Source organism: Haliotis rufescens, unplaced genomic scaffold (assembly GCF_023055435.1).
Source record: "Haliotis rufescens isolate VD_foot unplaced genomic scaffold, xgHalRufe1.0.p SCAF_16, whole genome shotgun sequence".
Taxonomy (NCBI): domain Eukaryota; kingdom Metazoa; phylum Mollusca; class Gastropoda; order Lepetellida; family Haliotidae; genus Haliotis; species Haliotis rufescens.
The window spans coordinates 22372370-22386624 of NW_025963846.1; the positions used below are offsets into that span (position 1 = coordinate 22372370).

At 40.5% G+C, this 14255-nt stretch overlaps 1 protein-coding gene across 8 annotated transcripts in view; it reads right to left on the bottom strand.

Moving 5' to 3' along the window:
* Positions 1-14255, bottom strand: part of LOC124118146 (RNA-binding protein 5-like) — a 36043-nt gene that overhangs the window by 11527 nt on the left and 10261 nt on the right. For 5 of the 8 annotated variants that reach the window (XM_046480249.2, XM_046480250.2, XM_046480246.2 and 2 more), the window contains 10 exons: positions 13274-13347; positions 12316-12423; positions 11212-11272; positions 10967-11026; positions 9541-9805; positions 8702-8735; positions 6579-6828; positions 5071-5150; positions 4287-4368; positions 3943-4034 (listed from right to left, as the gene is read on the bottom strand). In XM_046480249.2, coding sequence (XP_046336205.2) covers positions 3943-4034; positions 4287-4368; positions 5071-5150; positions 6579-6828; positions 8702-8735; positions 9541-9805; positions 10967-11026; positions 11212-11272; positions 12316-12423; positions 13274-13347 — 1106 coding nt within the window. The remainder of the gene's footprint in view (positions 1-3942; positions 4035-4286; positions 4369-5070; positions 5151-6578; positions 6829-8701; positions 8736-9540; positions 9806-10966; positions 11027-11211; positions 11273-12315; positions 12424-13273; positions 13348-14255) is intronic. The other 3 variants (XM_046480248.2, XM_046480244.2, XM_046480245.2) reach the window with 2 other exon arrangements.

A 14255-nucleotide genomic window follows, 5' to 3' on the forward strand; every position in this document is an offset into this window, starting at 1 on the left:
TGGAAGTGAGTGAGTGAGTGAGTATGGTTTTACGCCGCTTTTAGCAATATTCCAGCAATATCACGGCAGGGGAAACCAGAAATGGGCTTCACAAATTGTACCAATGTCAGGAATCGAACCCGGGTCTTCGGCGTGACGAGCTAACGCTTTAACCACTAGGCTACCCGACCGCCCCACTACTAGAAGTACTGGAAGATCTGAGATAGCAGGGATGATGAGTGAGGAGTTCACAGGTTGCACAGACACCAGGCAACTGGGATGTGTCTGTGGAAATGGCAAGTATTTGGTGCTGATGCCGGGACTACCAATGAGACAGTGATGAGTTCTAATTCTAGATTGTTTATGTGCCATCAGAGTCGAATGTTTGACCACAGCCTGGAGGCAGTCCTTCAGATGAGCCCACCAGCCGTCATGATGCGTCAACCAACAGGTGGAGGGAAGGCTTGAGCACTGTCAAGGAGACATCATCACAGAAATCTTACTGTCCACCAATGAATAAACAGGGCCAGAAACATCTGTAGTGGACGTAGTCTGCCTCTGGCTGTCTGATCCTGAGCTGATGTGAGAAGACCCATTAATACCTGCCATTGATGCAGAGTGTGAGCTTAGTGAAGGGCAGGAAACAGATGGTGCTGCATTTTGTGCCCTACCTGGTGTCTCGTACCAGGACTGCAGAACAGGACGCCTATGAACTGGAGCTTGAATGACTGAGTGAGGTACGATTTAAGCTTGTTGACAATCCATCCCAGTTGTGCAGGTAGATGGGTGAAATCCCTGTGAAGTAGAAGGGTCTCTGTGTTCTGATGAGTCAGTAGGCAGTCGATGATGTAAGACTCAAACTGAACATTCCTCAGGTATGCGGAAATTGGCCTTGTAATCCGGGTAAATAAGCATGGGGCCGTGGAAATACCAAATGGGAGGACCGCCCACTGGTAGTGTATACCCTGGAAAAAGAACCTAAGGAACTTTCTGCAACTGGGTTGGATGGGCACATGAGTGAGTGAGTGAGTATTGTTTTACGCCGCTTTTTGCAATATTCCAGCAATATCACGGCGGGGGACACCAGGAATGGGCTTCACACATTGTACCCATGTCGGGAATCGAACCCGGGTCTTCGGCGTGACGAGCGATCGCTTTAACCACTAGGCTACCCGACCGCCCCCGATGGGCACATGAAGATGAGCGTCCTGGAGGTCGAGACTGATCAGGGAATCGCTGGCATTGATTCTGGTCAACGTAAGTGAAAAAAGTAGGGAGGACGTTCCAGGTAGAGCTTGTAGAAGATGGCAAGATTGTGTATCATCTAAAACTTGGATGAGTCCTTCTTGGGCATAAAAGCACCTCAGTGTCAACGTGATCAGCTATCTCCGAAGTCTGAGAAGTGTCCCTGTGGTCGGCCATCTGGGGATGTCTGCAGTTGTGTTGTTTTCTCAAAACCCTGACATATACAGCGAAATCACTGGGGGAGAGAACTCGCTTTAACCACTAGGCTACCCGACCGCCCCCGATGGGCACATGAAGATGAGCGTCCTGGAGGTCGAGACTGATCAGGGAATCGCTGGCATTGATTCTGGTCAACGTAAGTGAAAAAAGTAGGGAGGACGTTCCAGGTAGAGCTTGTAGAAGATGGCAAGATTGTGTATCATCTAAAACTTGGATGAGTCCTTCTTGGGCATAAAAGCACCTCAGTGTCAACGTGATCAGCTATCTCCGAAGTCTGAGAAGTGTCCCTGTGGTCGGCCATCTGGGGATGTCTGCAGTTGTGTTGTTTTCTCAAAACCCTGACATATACAGCGAAATCACTGGGGGAGAGAACTCACACCGCGGCGGGATGTGGATCCTTGGCTGATTTATTGCCCAGGCAACGTGACATTTAATTATAACGAAATAGACAAGTGTTTCAAGCAGAATAGACACACATGTTGTCAACAAAGATAGATGGGCACGTAATTGAAACTTATGAGAAATTACGATAAAAGAGTATAACTATACACTTGGAAGACCCAGAAAAGAAAAGTATTTAGAATTTAAACAAGAGCTAAAATAGACATATTGAATTACCAAAGCACAAGACATGTAAACATGACAACTTGGCAAAACAAGATGGTGGCAGGCACAACAAACTTGTGAAGTAAGCGCGGGAAAGAGCCAAAGTCAGGCAATAATTACACTAACATGTGCCTGAAAAGACCACCCTAGTAAACGAGACTATAATCTAAATAACTGAGAACATATTAATTATCAAAGGATAAACAAAGGGACAGGCAGAGGATGCTATCTGGTTCTTCAAGCTGGGGAGCTTTATTCTCAAGCATCTGCTCCTTCCAATGTCTAGCAGTGATGTGATTATACGTGACCTTGCCACTTCCGGTCACAACAACTTCTGTAGCCAGGACCTCTCACAGCTCCGTCTCCGAAGTAAAAAAACAAACAGCAGTAGAAGCATTAAACTAGTAATGCAGGATAAGATAAAAAATTTATGTCATAATCAGAAACAAAGCCAGTGGCTCTGTGCAGATTTAGACACAGCCTGAGTTGGCCTTTCCTTTGTATCATTAATTAGAACTTGAAAGTTGCATCAAACATGTCGAAAGAATCATAAGAACTGTCTGTTATGTTGCAGTCACAGCCTGAAAACATGGGACAAGGCAAACTACTTTCTGTCCAAGACCTTTCTTTATCATGTTTATGCTGTAGGATCTGACAGCATAAAAGTTAGGTATGTCATGATACAGGTGTCACACAATACGACAAATATCTCAATACAGAAGCAATGATTTGACAAATATCTCAAAACACAAGTCATGATTCAACCAATCTGTCCTCAGATCTTTGTTTAGTGGTAGCAAGAACTAAGGTCTGATTTTAATGAGATTGTGATTCAACAAATATCTCAATACAGAAGCCATGATTCGACAAATATCTCAATACAGAAGCCATGATTTGTTAAATATCTCAGTACAGAAGCCATGATTCGATACAGATCTTAATAATGCAAATTTGACATGTTGCGTAGAAATATCCAGTCATTAGACTGAGATTAGAGTCCATAGACTATAAAAAAGGTAAAGAAGAACAACTGACTGATACCCATCAACATGACACTGAGTCAAGTTAAGTATTCTGTTTGAGACAAAGAAACAAAGTTTATGTGCTGTATCATAACAGGAAGCAAGGAAACCCCAGTCAGTCTGATACATTTATATACTTCTATCTCACACTATGCATTTCTCTTTCTACTTTCGATAAGTGGATAATAAAACCATGCCACCCTAACACATCAAGCATCACCATGGTCACCTCCCAACAATCTGGGTCACTGTGTTTACCTACATGCACTGAACATGTGATTTCCTGTCCACAAAGGTGGCCTGTAGATAAACCTGTCTACAAGAGAGGCATGCGTTGAAAAATGCCCCCAAAAGAAGCCTTGAAGTCTTCAAGAGGGAAAATTGGAAAAAAGAGAAAAGCCAAATGGATTCTTTTGTGAGGACATGTCACAACACTGGCGATTTGAAAGAGAATAAGTTGGCTGGGGAAATCCCATGTTCAGTGTGTGTAACTTGTAGGTCGACCGGCATGAAGTGTGCAAGACCCAGATTGTTGGGAGGTGACCATGGTGACGCTAGATGTGTTTGGGTGGATTGTTTTTGTCAGAGGCTGGAAAACTTTGTTTAGGCATGTTTCCATTAAGAATCAAAAGAAGAATGAGAAATGCATATTGTGAGTTAGGAAAAGTACAAAATATAGTTTGTACTTGCTTATCGATATCAATGCGAGATTAATATGGGGTTAAATGCGAATTGATGCCTAATTTAGTGTATCAGGTATCGTATCACGCAAAGTTTGCTAACGATGCACCGGTGTACCATCGCAACATCAATGATAAAAGTTGTGCTTCACAGGCGTATGATTAATGTTTGTGATGATGGTGATGAATACCTGTGAATTGGCATCATAGTAGAGCCCTGTTGATGGATCATAGTAGTATCCTGAGGACTTATCGAACTGGTAAGTTGATACATCGGGAGCTGCTGCAATAGAATGTAGCTTTCAGGAAATATTGGTAAATTATGGATGTACAAGAAATTCTTCACCCTTGTCAATCCATGACATCAACAGTTCAACTTACTTCCGATTACCATAGCAAATAATTTTTTCAGATAAAAACTGAAAACAAATCATGTTAACCTTATTTTTCAAACAGGAAATCACTTCAGCTATCAATCACAATAAAATAGATAATTATGAGATACACTTCTGTGAGCAATGCGAGGAATACTTACGATATGCAAGTACTTCTTTGTTCCCAGCAGGCTGGGCAGCGGCCTGTTCAACTACTGGCTCGGCCTTCTTAGCACCTGGTGTCTGGAAGAAATTCACCAAGAACAATTTTTATGTTCTAGAAATACCATATAAAAGTTCATTATGTATTATGTAAACATGGAAGGGGCGTTTATCAAATTAATCTTGATCAGTTGATGGCCTTATTCTACCATGAAGATGTTTGATTCAAAGAAAGACTTTGTTTAGATCTTGTATAAGCAACCTACATGCCGATGCATAGCTGCCAACTTTCCCAAATTACAATGAGTATTTTGTCTTATCTTCTGGTTGGGACACCAAAGTCTGACGAAATGAATCATCTGCTGGACAATAAAGCCATGTGATTCCGAAACTCAGAAGATAACTTTATTTCCTAGTTTCTATTTCAACTACAGCAACTTCCAATAATACGATTGGAGTGACTCCATTGGACAGATGCAATACAATAGACTTCATACCAGTCGAGAAACACAACGAAATCGTATGTGTATGGCTAACTGGCGACCCTCTTTTCACAATGCCTTTTTTAGTCCTTGTCATTTTTTTTCATAGAATGGCCAGCATAAGAAATTGGCATGAGTCCTGTAGTCCTTGTCAAACTGCCCAATAGTTAAGGTATCATAAGGACACCATTTTGCCATTTTAAAGGGTTTTGCTATATGTTATCATTATAGTCATTAGGACTAGTGGTCTAAAAATGTTTGTTTGAATGAAGGAAATAATCCTTCCTTGTTTGACAAGTACCTGCTTGTTGTAGTTCTTGGCAGCATTGGCTTGGGCAATAGCAGCCTGAGCAACAGCAGCTGCAGCATTGGTAGAATCCGCTGGAAATGTACAATCACATTATATGCAATTATTCACATGCAAAACCAAAAGGACATTACAAAGAAGAAGTAGATAAGTCTTGATCATATCAACATATGGAGAACACAGAAACTTATGCTATCTTCTGACTTACTTCAAATGTCGGGCATACAAATCAATTGTAAAGATTTGTGTATTGGTGAATATTGCCTCATGAACATTTGCCTGAGAAGTTAAAGCAGGTCTGTAGTTCCTTTTCACAAACAGTGATGAATGGATGGTCATGCTACAACTGCTGTACCCAGACCTGTTTACTCCTAACTTGCCATACCAGTAGTTCACTAAGAACAGAGCTCCAGATAAGCTGCGTATCTGCGTAAAATATGAATAAAAAATGCAGAAATATGCAGTAAAATAAAATCCAAGTGTATCAAATACGCAACGAACATTACAGATTTGTTACAAAAATAAAACTTGTCCGTATCATCAAAATATTGTGAAGTAACCCAGCTTATTCGATTAGCAAATCAGCAACTTATTTTGAAATTATAAACAGACATTCCGTCAACCTTGCCAAACTCCACGATGACAGTTACATCATGATTATTTGCCATCACACTTTCTTGTGGAAGTATCGTGGTATTTTTGAGTCCTATAAAGCTCTCGAACCCACACGACACCAGTTTGCAGGGACTAGATGAATAGTGTTCTTAAATATTTAACTTAAATACCTACATGTGTAAAAACTAGTGGGTAACAGAAATTTGAATACCAAGATAGAATTAATGATACACAATGATTTTAAAATACCCACAACACCAAAAGCTTATCTGGAGCTCTGTAAGAATCTGTCTGTAGTTCTATTTGTCAGTAGTCATTGTTATCAGTGTGAGAGCAGGTGAAGTCGAACTCATCAAGGGACATCGTCCAAACAAATGTGTTGTTTTCTTACCAATTTTGAATGGAGGTAGGGGGAATTCTTCTTCAAAAAGATTCCAGAAACTATCATAAAAAAGTTGACGTGCATACTTACTAGTAGCCGTGACATATCACAACGAGTGCTGTAATCGTGCGATGAATATCGTACTTAGATTTGGGTGTGTGGATTACGAGATTTACTGATACTGCAATAACACAGTCATACTATAATTCATCAGTTAAGAACTTAATTTATATGATATTCTTAAAATCTGTCAATTTCTCACCAGGACTTGAAGTCAGTGTACTTAATGAAAAATCTGTAGGAACTATGAGAAACTGTAGGAGTAAACAGGTCTGTGTATCTCTCATAATGGTCTAACAGAAGAATGCTCGCTCTATGCAAAGGGACCCTGGAGCAGGCAAACGAGTGACTGAACCAACAGAAGAGAGCTCAGTATCATTCCACCTCCAACATACCAAAGTTCTGGAATCACTTATCAACAGGAATCTAACAATCCTGTACTCACTCTGCAATGGATGCGAGCCAGACTGTCCATACTGACTGTAATAATGGGAGTACTCATAGCTCTGGCTGTCATAGTACTGTCCTGTTGCCTGGTCGTAGTAGGTTTGATCATACTCCCCGGGGGTTCCTGAAGTGAGGGCTGTGGTTGTGGGGGATGTGGTGGTTGTGACTCCGGCCTGGTACAGCTGGTTGTAGTACTCGCTCCCTGGTTGCCCGGCTCCTGCTACTTGCTGACTGCTGTAGTCCCAGGCCTACAACATCATAGACAGTTTGTTGTTTAACGCAGCACTCACCATTATTCCAGCTACATGAAGACGGCCTGTAGATGACAGAGTCTGGACTAGACAATCCTGTGATTGATATTATGAGCATTGATCCACGCAATTGGGATACGATGACATCACCCAATCCTGTAGGTCGATCCGGTGAGCCAGAATGGGCTGCTGGGGACCAATCTTAATCCAGAATCCCAATGGGACATATTGGTCAGTGAACTAAAAAGCTGTCACACTATGCATGATACAAACCACTGGGTTAGACCTCATCCCAAAACATGCAGTGTTGAATCTAGTATTACCTTGCCCAATCTCATTAAAATCAGACCTTAGTTCTCGTTATGACTAAACAAAGATCTGAGGACATCCTATTACGGGTCATGTCAGAACGACCTCTCTTCCGACCAATCAAAGCGTCGCTTACCAGATCGTGAAAGTGACAGTCGGAATGTGTTTTCTGATCATGCCACCTCGAAAACGTTAACACAGGGTATTCCGAACGACAGTAACGGCCCGTACGACTGATTCTGTCAAAATTATCGTCTATCTCTCGCTTACGTTGGGATAAACAGTTGAACGGAGGAGGCGTTGCACAGTACGTGGGAAGCACTGCAATACAATCTTAACCATATATTAGACATTCAGGACTGTTCGTTTGCTCAGTTTTAAAAATCTTAATCGAGAGCGGTGTCAACATATTTTTCAAGCGTAGTCTGAAATGGAAGTCGCCAGGTTGAAATGAGTGCCGTGAAGCTCGAGAAAGCTGCTTTTTAATTGGTTGATGTTGACTTCTTGTTAGCCATTTCAGTGGTCGGTCAGAGTTCGCGAAAGGTCGTCCTGACATGACCCGTAACGGGATGTCCTCAGATCTTTGTTTAGCGGCATCGAAAACTAAGATCTGATTTGAATGAGATTGCACCTTGCCCTACAAAATTAGGGTCTTCAGGACCCCCAATAATTATTCTAAGGGTCCTTGCAGGCAATATGAGGGTCCTGTGAAGTAATGGTGTAGTGTACTGTATGTTTATATAACAAGTATTTGTCACAGAGTGACGAAATATCCCCCGCCTGTACACCATAGTACCAAATATGAAGAAAATCCAGCGATTAGTTCTTGAGATATTGTGGCAACACCGTTTTCCAACTCCAAAAGCAGATTTGCCTGCTGTGACCTTTAAAATAGGATCAAGGTCACCAAAACCGACTGGTGTCTGCGGAGTCTGTATATACACCATAGTTCCAAATATGAAGACAATCCAGTGTTTAGTTCTTGAGATATCGCGGCAACACCGTTTTCCAACTCTAAAAGCAGATTTGTCTGCTGTGACCTTGAAAATGGGATCAAGGTCACCAAAACCGACTGGTGTCTGCGGAGTCTGTATATACACCATAGTTCCAAATATGAAGACAATCCAGTGTTTAGTTCTTGAGATATCGCGGCAACAAACAGGTGGGACGTACAGACGGACGTACGGACGGTCGTGAATACTATATCCCCCGCTTCGCGCTTTCGCGCGGCGGGGGATAATTACTTAAAGCATGTTAAGAGCCTGGAATGACTCAGTATCATGAAAACAGTGATCATGATTGATGGATGAAATACCAGACACCCAAAATTGCTCTTGATGCGCTGTAGCCTGTAGGTACAATGAATAATATTGTGCACCACTTGGGACGCAGTATATTCTCTACATTTATGCATCGCATAAAACCCTGTTGTACAGTACATAGTTGAATGAAAGTACTCAATATAAAAATTGTGATTTACCTCATTTGAAAAGCATCATGAAATACATAATGTTACCTGAATGATACAGAAAAGTCAGTTTGCTAATAAGTTTCTACTTACTGGATTTTGAGAGGTACTGTTTAATGTTGCCATTCTGAAAGAGAGAGTACTATTTTTAACTCTGCATTAACAATAACATAAAAACATGCGCAAACAATAAACAAGAAATCTTCCAAACACAAAATATGTCGATTCAAACAGTATTTTTGTCTTATGAAAGACACTTGGCTGATTTACCACTATATACATGTTATACACAGTACAATATGACTTGTCTATTACGTCTTCAAAGTGGCAAGATGTATTGCTATATACATAATACGTGTAATATACAGTTCATATGCACGGTGGGATGCGTGCGTGTGTGCTGGTCCAGACTAGACATTTTATAGATACCATGTCACAGTTTAACATGAATACCCAACTTAGACACAGTATACTGACTGAGCCGACCAGTTCTTGTTTTAGACCCTTAATGCTAAGTGCCAGGCAGGGTAACAACAAGTACCATCTTTTAATGGCTTTTGGTATTACCCCTGACCTTCCACTCTCTGATAAGACACTCTACCACAATACCACAGATGTGGTTAGTGTCAAAAGAAGGTGAGACAGGTCTTAAAAATGTCAAAAGTTCACTGCCTCAGTGAATCTACAAGCACAAATTTGGTGCTGATAAACCTAGAGTGAGTGAGTGAGCGAGCGAGCATGGTTTACACCACTTTTAGCAATACTCCAGCAATATCACAATGGGGAACACCAGAAACGGGCTTCACACATTGTACCGGACCGCACAGATAAACCTCGAAATATATTCAGGGTGAACCAAGATTTGATCCCATGATCATCTGTTTCTAACACTTGTATTTCAATTACATTCCACTCAAACTAAATATACTCACACTGTGGAGAAAGTGTTCTTTGCATAGGATGTGAGAACTTGTTTGCCATCTACTTCCAATGGAACGTTGTTCCGTGTAAGGAAGTCTATAACTTGAGTGGATTCCTGAATGGAATTCATCTCACAGAACCCATACCCCCTGGATGTGTTTGTGACTGGGTCTCGAATGATCCGCACATTCTTAGACTGGAGAGTTGTTTGCAATCGTAATGCTACATCGAGGGACTCTTCTGTTGTAAGTGCATCAAGACCTCGAAATATAAGAGCTGTGGAAAAATATGGTCGTGATTATTATAAAAAGAGTCAAATGAAATACTAACACTAATATTACGATATTGGACAAATACTACTTAATGTCAACGAACACACTACACAATCTTATTCTTGGTGAAAGGCTAAAATACCCCATAAACAAAAAATATTTTTTTCAGAATTGTTCTGGGTACTCCGCTTCTGACCAATGGTAGTCCTTCAGCATTATAAAATTCTATCATCCTTGCATTTACAATATGATATATAGACACACATTTGAATCTGTCTTGTCTATACTGGGAACTTAATTTGTCCAGGTTTGAGAGCTATGAGTCTGAGTTATGTCCCTTGGTATCTCCTAAAAGGCATAAGTGAGTGAGTGCGTTAAAATTTAAAGTCACATAGGCAGTATTTCAGCCGTTTCGTGACTATAAAATATTACACATAATAAATACAATTAGAGTATTAAAAATCATCAGAGGACAGTAAAATAACTACATTCATCACAGATCTATATTTAAAACTAGTATGTTACCATAAAAAGATACCGTTGTACACTACAAGACTTTATAACAAGAGTAATCAGAAGATTACAAATCCCCCCGGCCCCCACAAATTCCAAAGAACAAGTCATCTGACTGTTACTTGTAAGTCCAACTTGATGAGAGAATTTCTATCTGATCTGTCTGTCAGTATACAAGAGCAGTTATTGAGCTATCAAAACAACACCATGGAACTGGGATTAGGGACTTCGTATTTCTATGTCAGGTACACACCACTATGAACAAACTTCAAAGTCAAACTTGTTGCCATGGAAACGGAAAAAAATAAATTCTAAACACCCATAAGTAGCAAATGGCACCATTTGGCAACCTGCTCTTTGAGAGTGCACAAGAAAGAATACATATTAGTTTAGAGATATGGTCAGGACAAATATGCCACTATGAACAGTCAGCGTCAATTTTTAACCCTGTCACATCTCTGCAACTTTAACACAGTGTGACATTGAATTGTTGTTTCCAATATCTGAAACACCCCTACATTTTTGAGAGCACAATTCCATCCTTGGACCTAACATAGGTATAGTCGTAAAGTAACAGTTATGTACTATGTTCATGATGTCATTATGTTTGACTTTCAGTGAGATGCATTTTGTAAATGTTAACAAAACTTACTATTGCATGGATTAGTTCCTACTTGGTCAAAGCCATCTCCATCTTTTGTTTTGTCAGATTCTGAAAAAAAGATAGGTAAACAAATATACATACGGGTGAATTTAATTCAGATATTTGCATGCATTTGTAAACAATGACTTCTCCATTGCTTTCTAACTGTTAAATTATATGTGCAAATAGATTTTTTGGTCTTTATGTTCTAAAAATGCTGAAAACATTTAAAGAAAGATTCGAAAACACCTTACCATCTCTGGAAATATTGCACTTGAAACAGTAATCTCTTCTCTTGAAATTATGAACACCACACTGGAAAGAAGTAAAAAAAACCAGTAGACTGCAGTTAACGGACATCAGCATACAAGGCATAGCAGACAAACTGCCAATCAATTCAGGACCATAACGCTTGTGTGAATGCAAAGTTCAATTCTACTTTTTACTTTTACTTTAGCTTCCCAGATATATGTTACAGCAGCCTCTATTCCTAACCCAGAGTGAGTGAGTGCGTATGGTTTTACGCCGCTTTTAGCAATATTCAAGCAATATCATGGCGGGGGACACCAGAAATGGGCTTCAAACATTGTACCCATGTCTGAATCAAACCCGGGTCGTCGGCGTAACGATTGAATGCTTTAACCACTAGGCTACCCGACCGCCCTCCTAACCCAGAATCCAGTCTTTCAGCCAAGTAAGCACAGGCTATAGCAGTCCATTTGTAAGAGTGCTGAAGGACATGTTTGGCCAAGGAGACTTGACCATCTTTGACTGTTACAAACAAGTTTTGATTAAGCTGTATGTTTCTGTGACTCATTCATCAAGGGGCCCAAATCATTAGGAAGAAGCGATGTTAATGTTGTTGCAGTTGATTCTGAGCCAGGAACTCACTGGCCATTCTGAGTGAGTTGGGTTATTAATGCCGCTTTGAACAGTATTCCAGTTACATCACAGCATGTCAGCTTAATGAGGGAGGAAAGCCTGAAGTGATGCAGGTCTGAGACGTTACAACTTTGATGAAACCCACAAGCTAGGGTATGGTGCTGACAAACCTAAAAACATGATCTGGCTGAACCGGGATTCAAACCCACGATATAATTTTCTTGCTTGCCCAAGGGACAAAACTCTGCATATTGAATTGTGGCACCTGGGATAACCCAACTGGACATCCTGAACAAAATTTATATTTATATTTATAAGAAAAACTGATGCACCTACAGATCATTACTCAAAAGCAGAGAGAAATTATCCACAATCGCTGAAGTAGGAGAAATTGTTTAAATCTGTTGGTTCCGGAAGTAGAATCAACAGATTCTTATGATTTCCCCATAAAATAAACCACAGCCGTGTCCTCTTACCTTGCTACAGGTCCAGTCTGTTTTATGTTGCACAAACTTCTCTGGGCCAACTCGTGGCGTACTGTAGTGCATGCTCACTTGGTACTGATTCAGCATGTTGAGCGCACCCTGGCAAGGAAGAAACACATGTTATAGTTCATGTTGTGGAACAGAAAACACCCAGCCCATGAAAGGAAGCCATGAGATTGTGTGCCTGTCATCCTGACCAAGCCTGTTGCTTGCAGTAAGCGCTGTCTGCTTGACGCAGTGCCACTAGCCAGTCTACATACCACTGGCGCTCTTCCTAATACCCACATGTCAACAGTATCATCCTAGCATGTACAATTTAACAATGTCAATAACATTAATGTCATTACAACAGGTTTCAGCATCATTAGAAGTGCATTTCATTAGAAGTGACAATCATAAAGAGAGTATATGTAACAAGGGAAATGTACAATGAAGTCATCATAATCGCTATACACGGGAACAACCAGCTCAAGAAAGAAAACCGAAATCAAAAAGAGAGAAATCCTGTTGTTTTTCTTCAAATGCCTCCGTTTTCTTTCAAGAGCCAATCCTCAATTATTATTCAAGAAAATAGATCTCCTTTTCATAGACTTGCATATCAACAAAGTTCACATGATAATAGATATTGTCCTTGCAAAGATACAGCTCAGATTAAGATGACAACAAACATTGTCTGTAGCAATGGAGGGGTTAGTGGGCAATTTGCAAGTGTCCAAAGATCATGAGAAGTTTATACTGATCTTGACGTTGATTACCAATCAATGAGGGAATGTAGCTAGCCAAGAAAATGGCCCCTTGCAAGCAAGGCAGTTGACGTGACAACCACCAAACTTGCAAGCTTGTCGTGTGTAAGTGTGTGCATGTACAATTTCTTTGTCAAATCGAGTCCTCAGGGACTGATCTTTATCAACTACTGTACCGCTGAGGTAAATCTTAGATGTGGTTAAACCTGTTTCTGATCCATCCAACGTTGGGCGTCTGTAACGTTCTGAAACTCCACAAATGCAAAGCCACGGGAGGCACCTGTGCAAGTATTTAGAACGTTTGTCAGTTAAATGTGTAGGGAGAAAAGTTGATGACGGCACAAACCACCAGCTAACAACCCTTGTCTCACATGCCTTCCCAAACAGTGTCGACTCATACTCACTGAGGATGCTCTGAAGATGTACAAATCGATCACAGCTGCATTTCCTACTGAAATACTTACCAAGAGTGACCATGTGATTTGTTTTCAGTATTGTAACCTAATCATAAGCTCTATTACATATTTTCTCACAAAGACTTCATTGAACTATTTATGACATCTGATAACATAGATATACACAGTCAATTAAATAATGGAACTGGCAATTAAATGCAGAGATGCCAACCCTAATTGAAGCATTGGAGTAATCAGAAGATTAAAAAATAAACAAAGTTATTTCATGTGAAAAAGAGTCATGTTAACTTTTTATAATGGTCATCACCTTTGAGAATCCCTGATGCATGCTTTGCTACCACACCTTTGTCAGGCCTAGACTTAAGTGAAACATGTTTGTTTTGTTTTTATGTTTGTTGTTTAACGCTGCACTCAGCAATATTCCCGCTAGACCATCCAGTGAGTGACATTATGAGCATCTAATTGGGATACGATGACATGTATCAACCGAGTAAGCGAGCCTGACCACCCGATCCTGTTAGTCGCCTCTTAAGACAAGTATGGGTTGCTGAAGACCTATTCTACCCCGGACCTTCAAAGGTAAGTGGAAAGCTCCAGACATTCTTAAAATTCATCATATGACACTATTAACTGTGAAAGACTATGATGTGGTGTTTCGAGTTCCAAAGAATATCGGTGTACATGCAATGAGTTACTTGTCTGCACCCACAAAATCAATCGATAAAATGACTTGAGTGTGTTCTAACATAACAACCAACCAAGAGACCTGTCT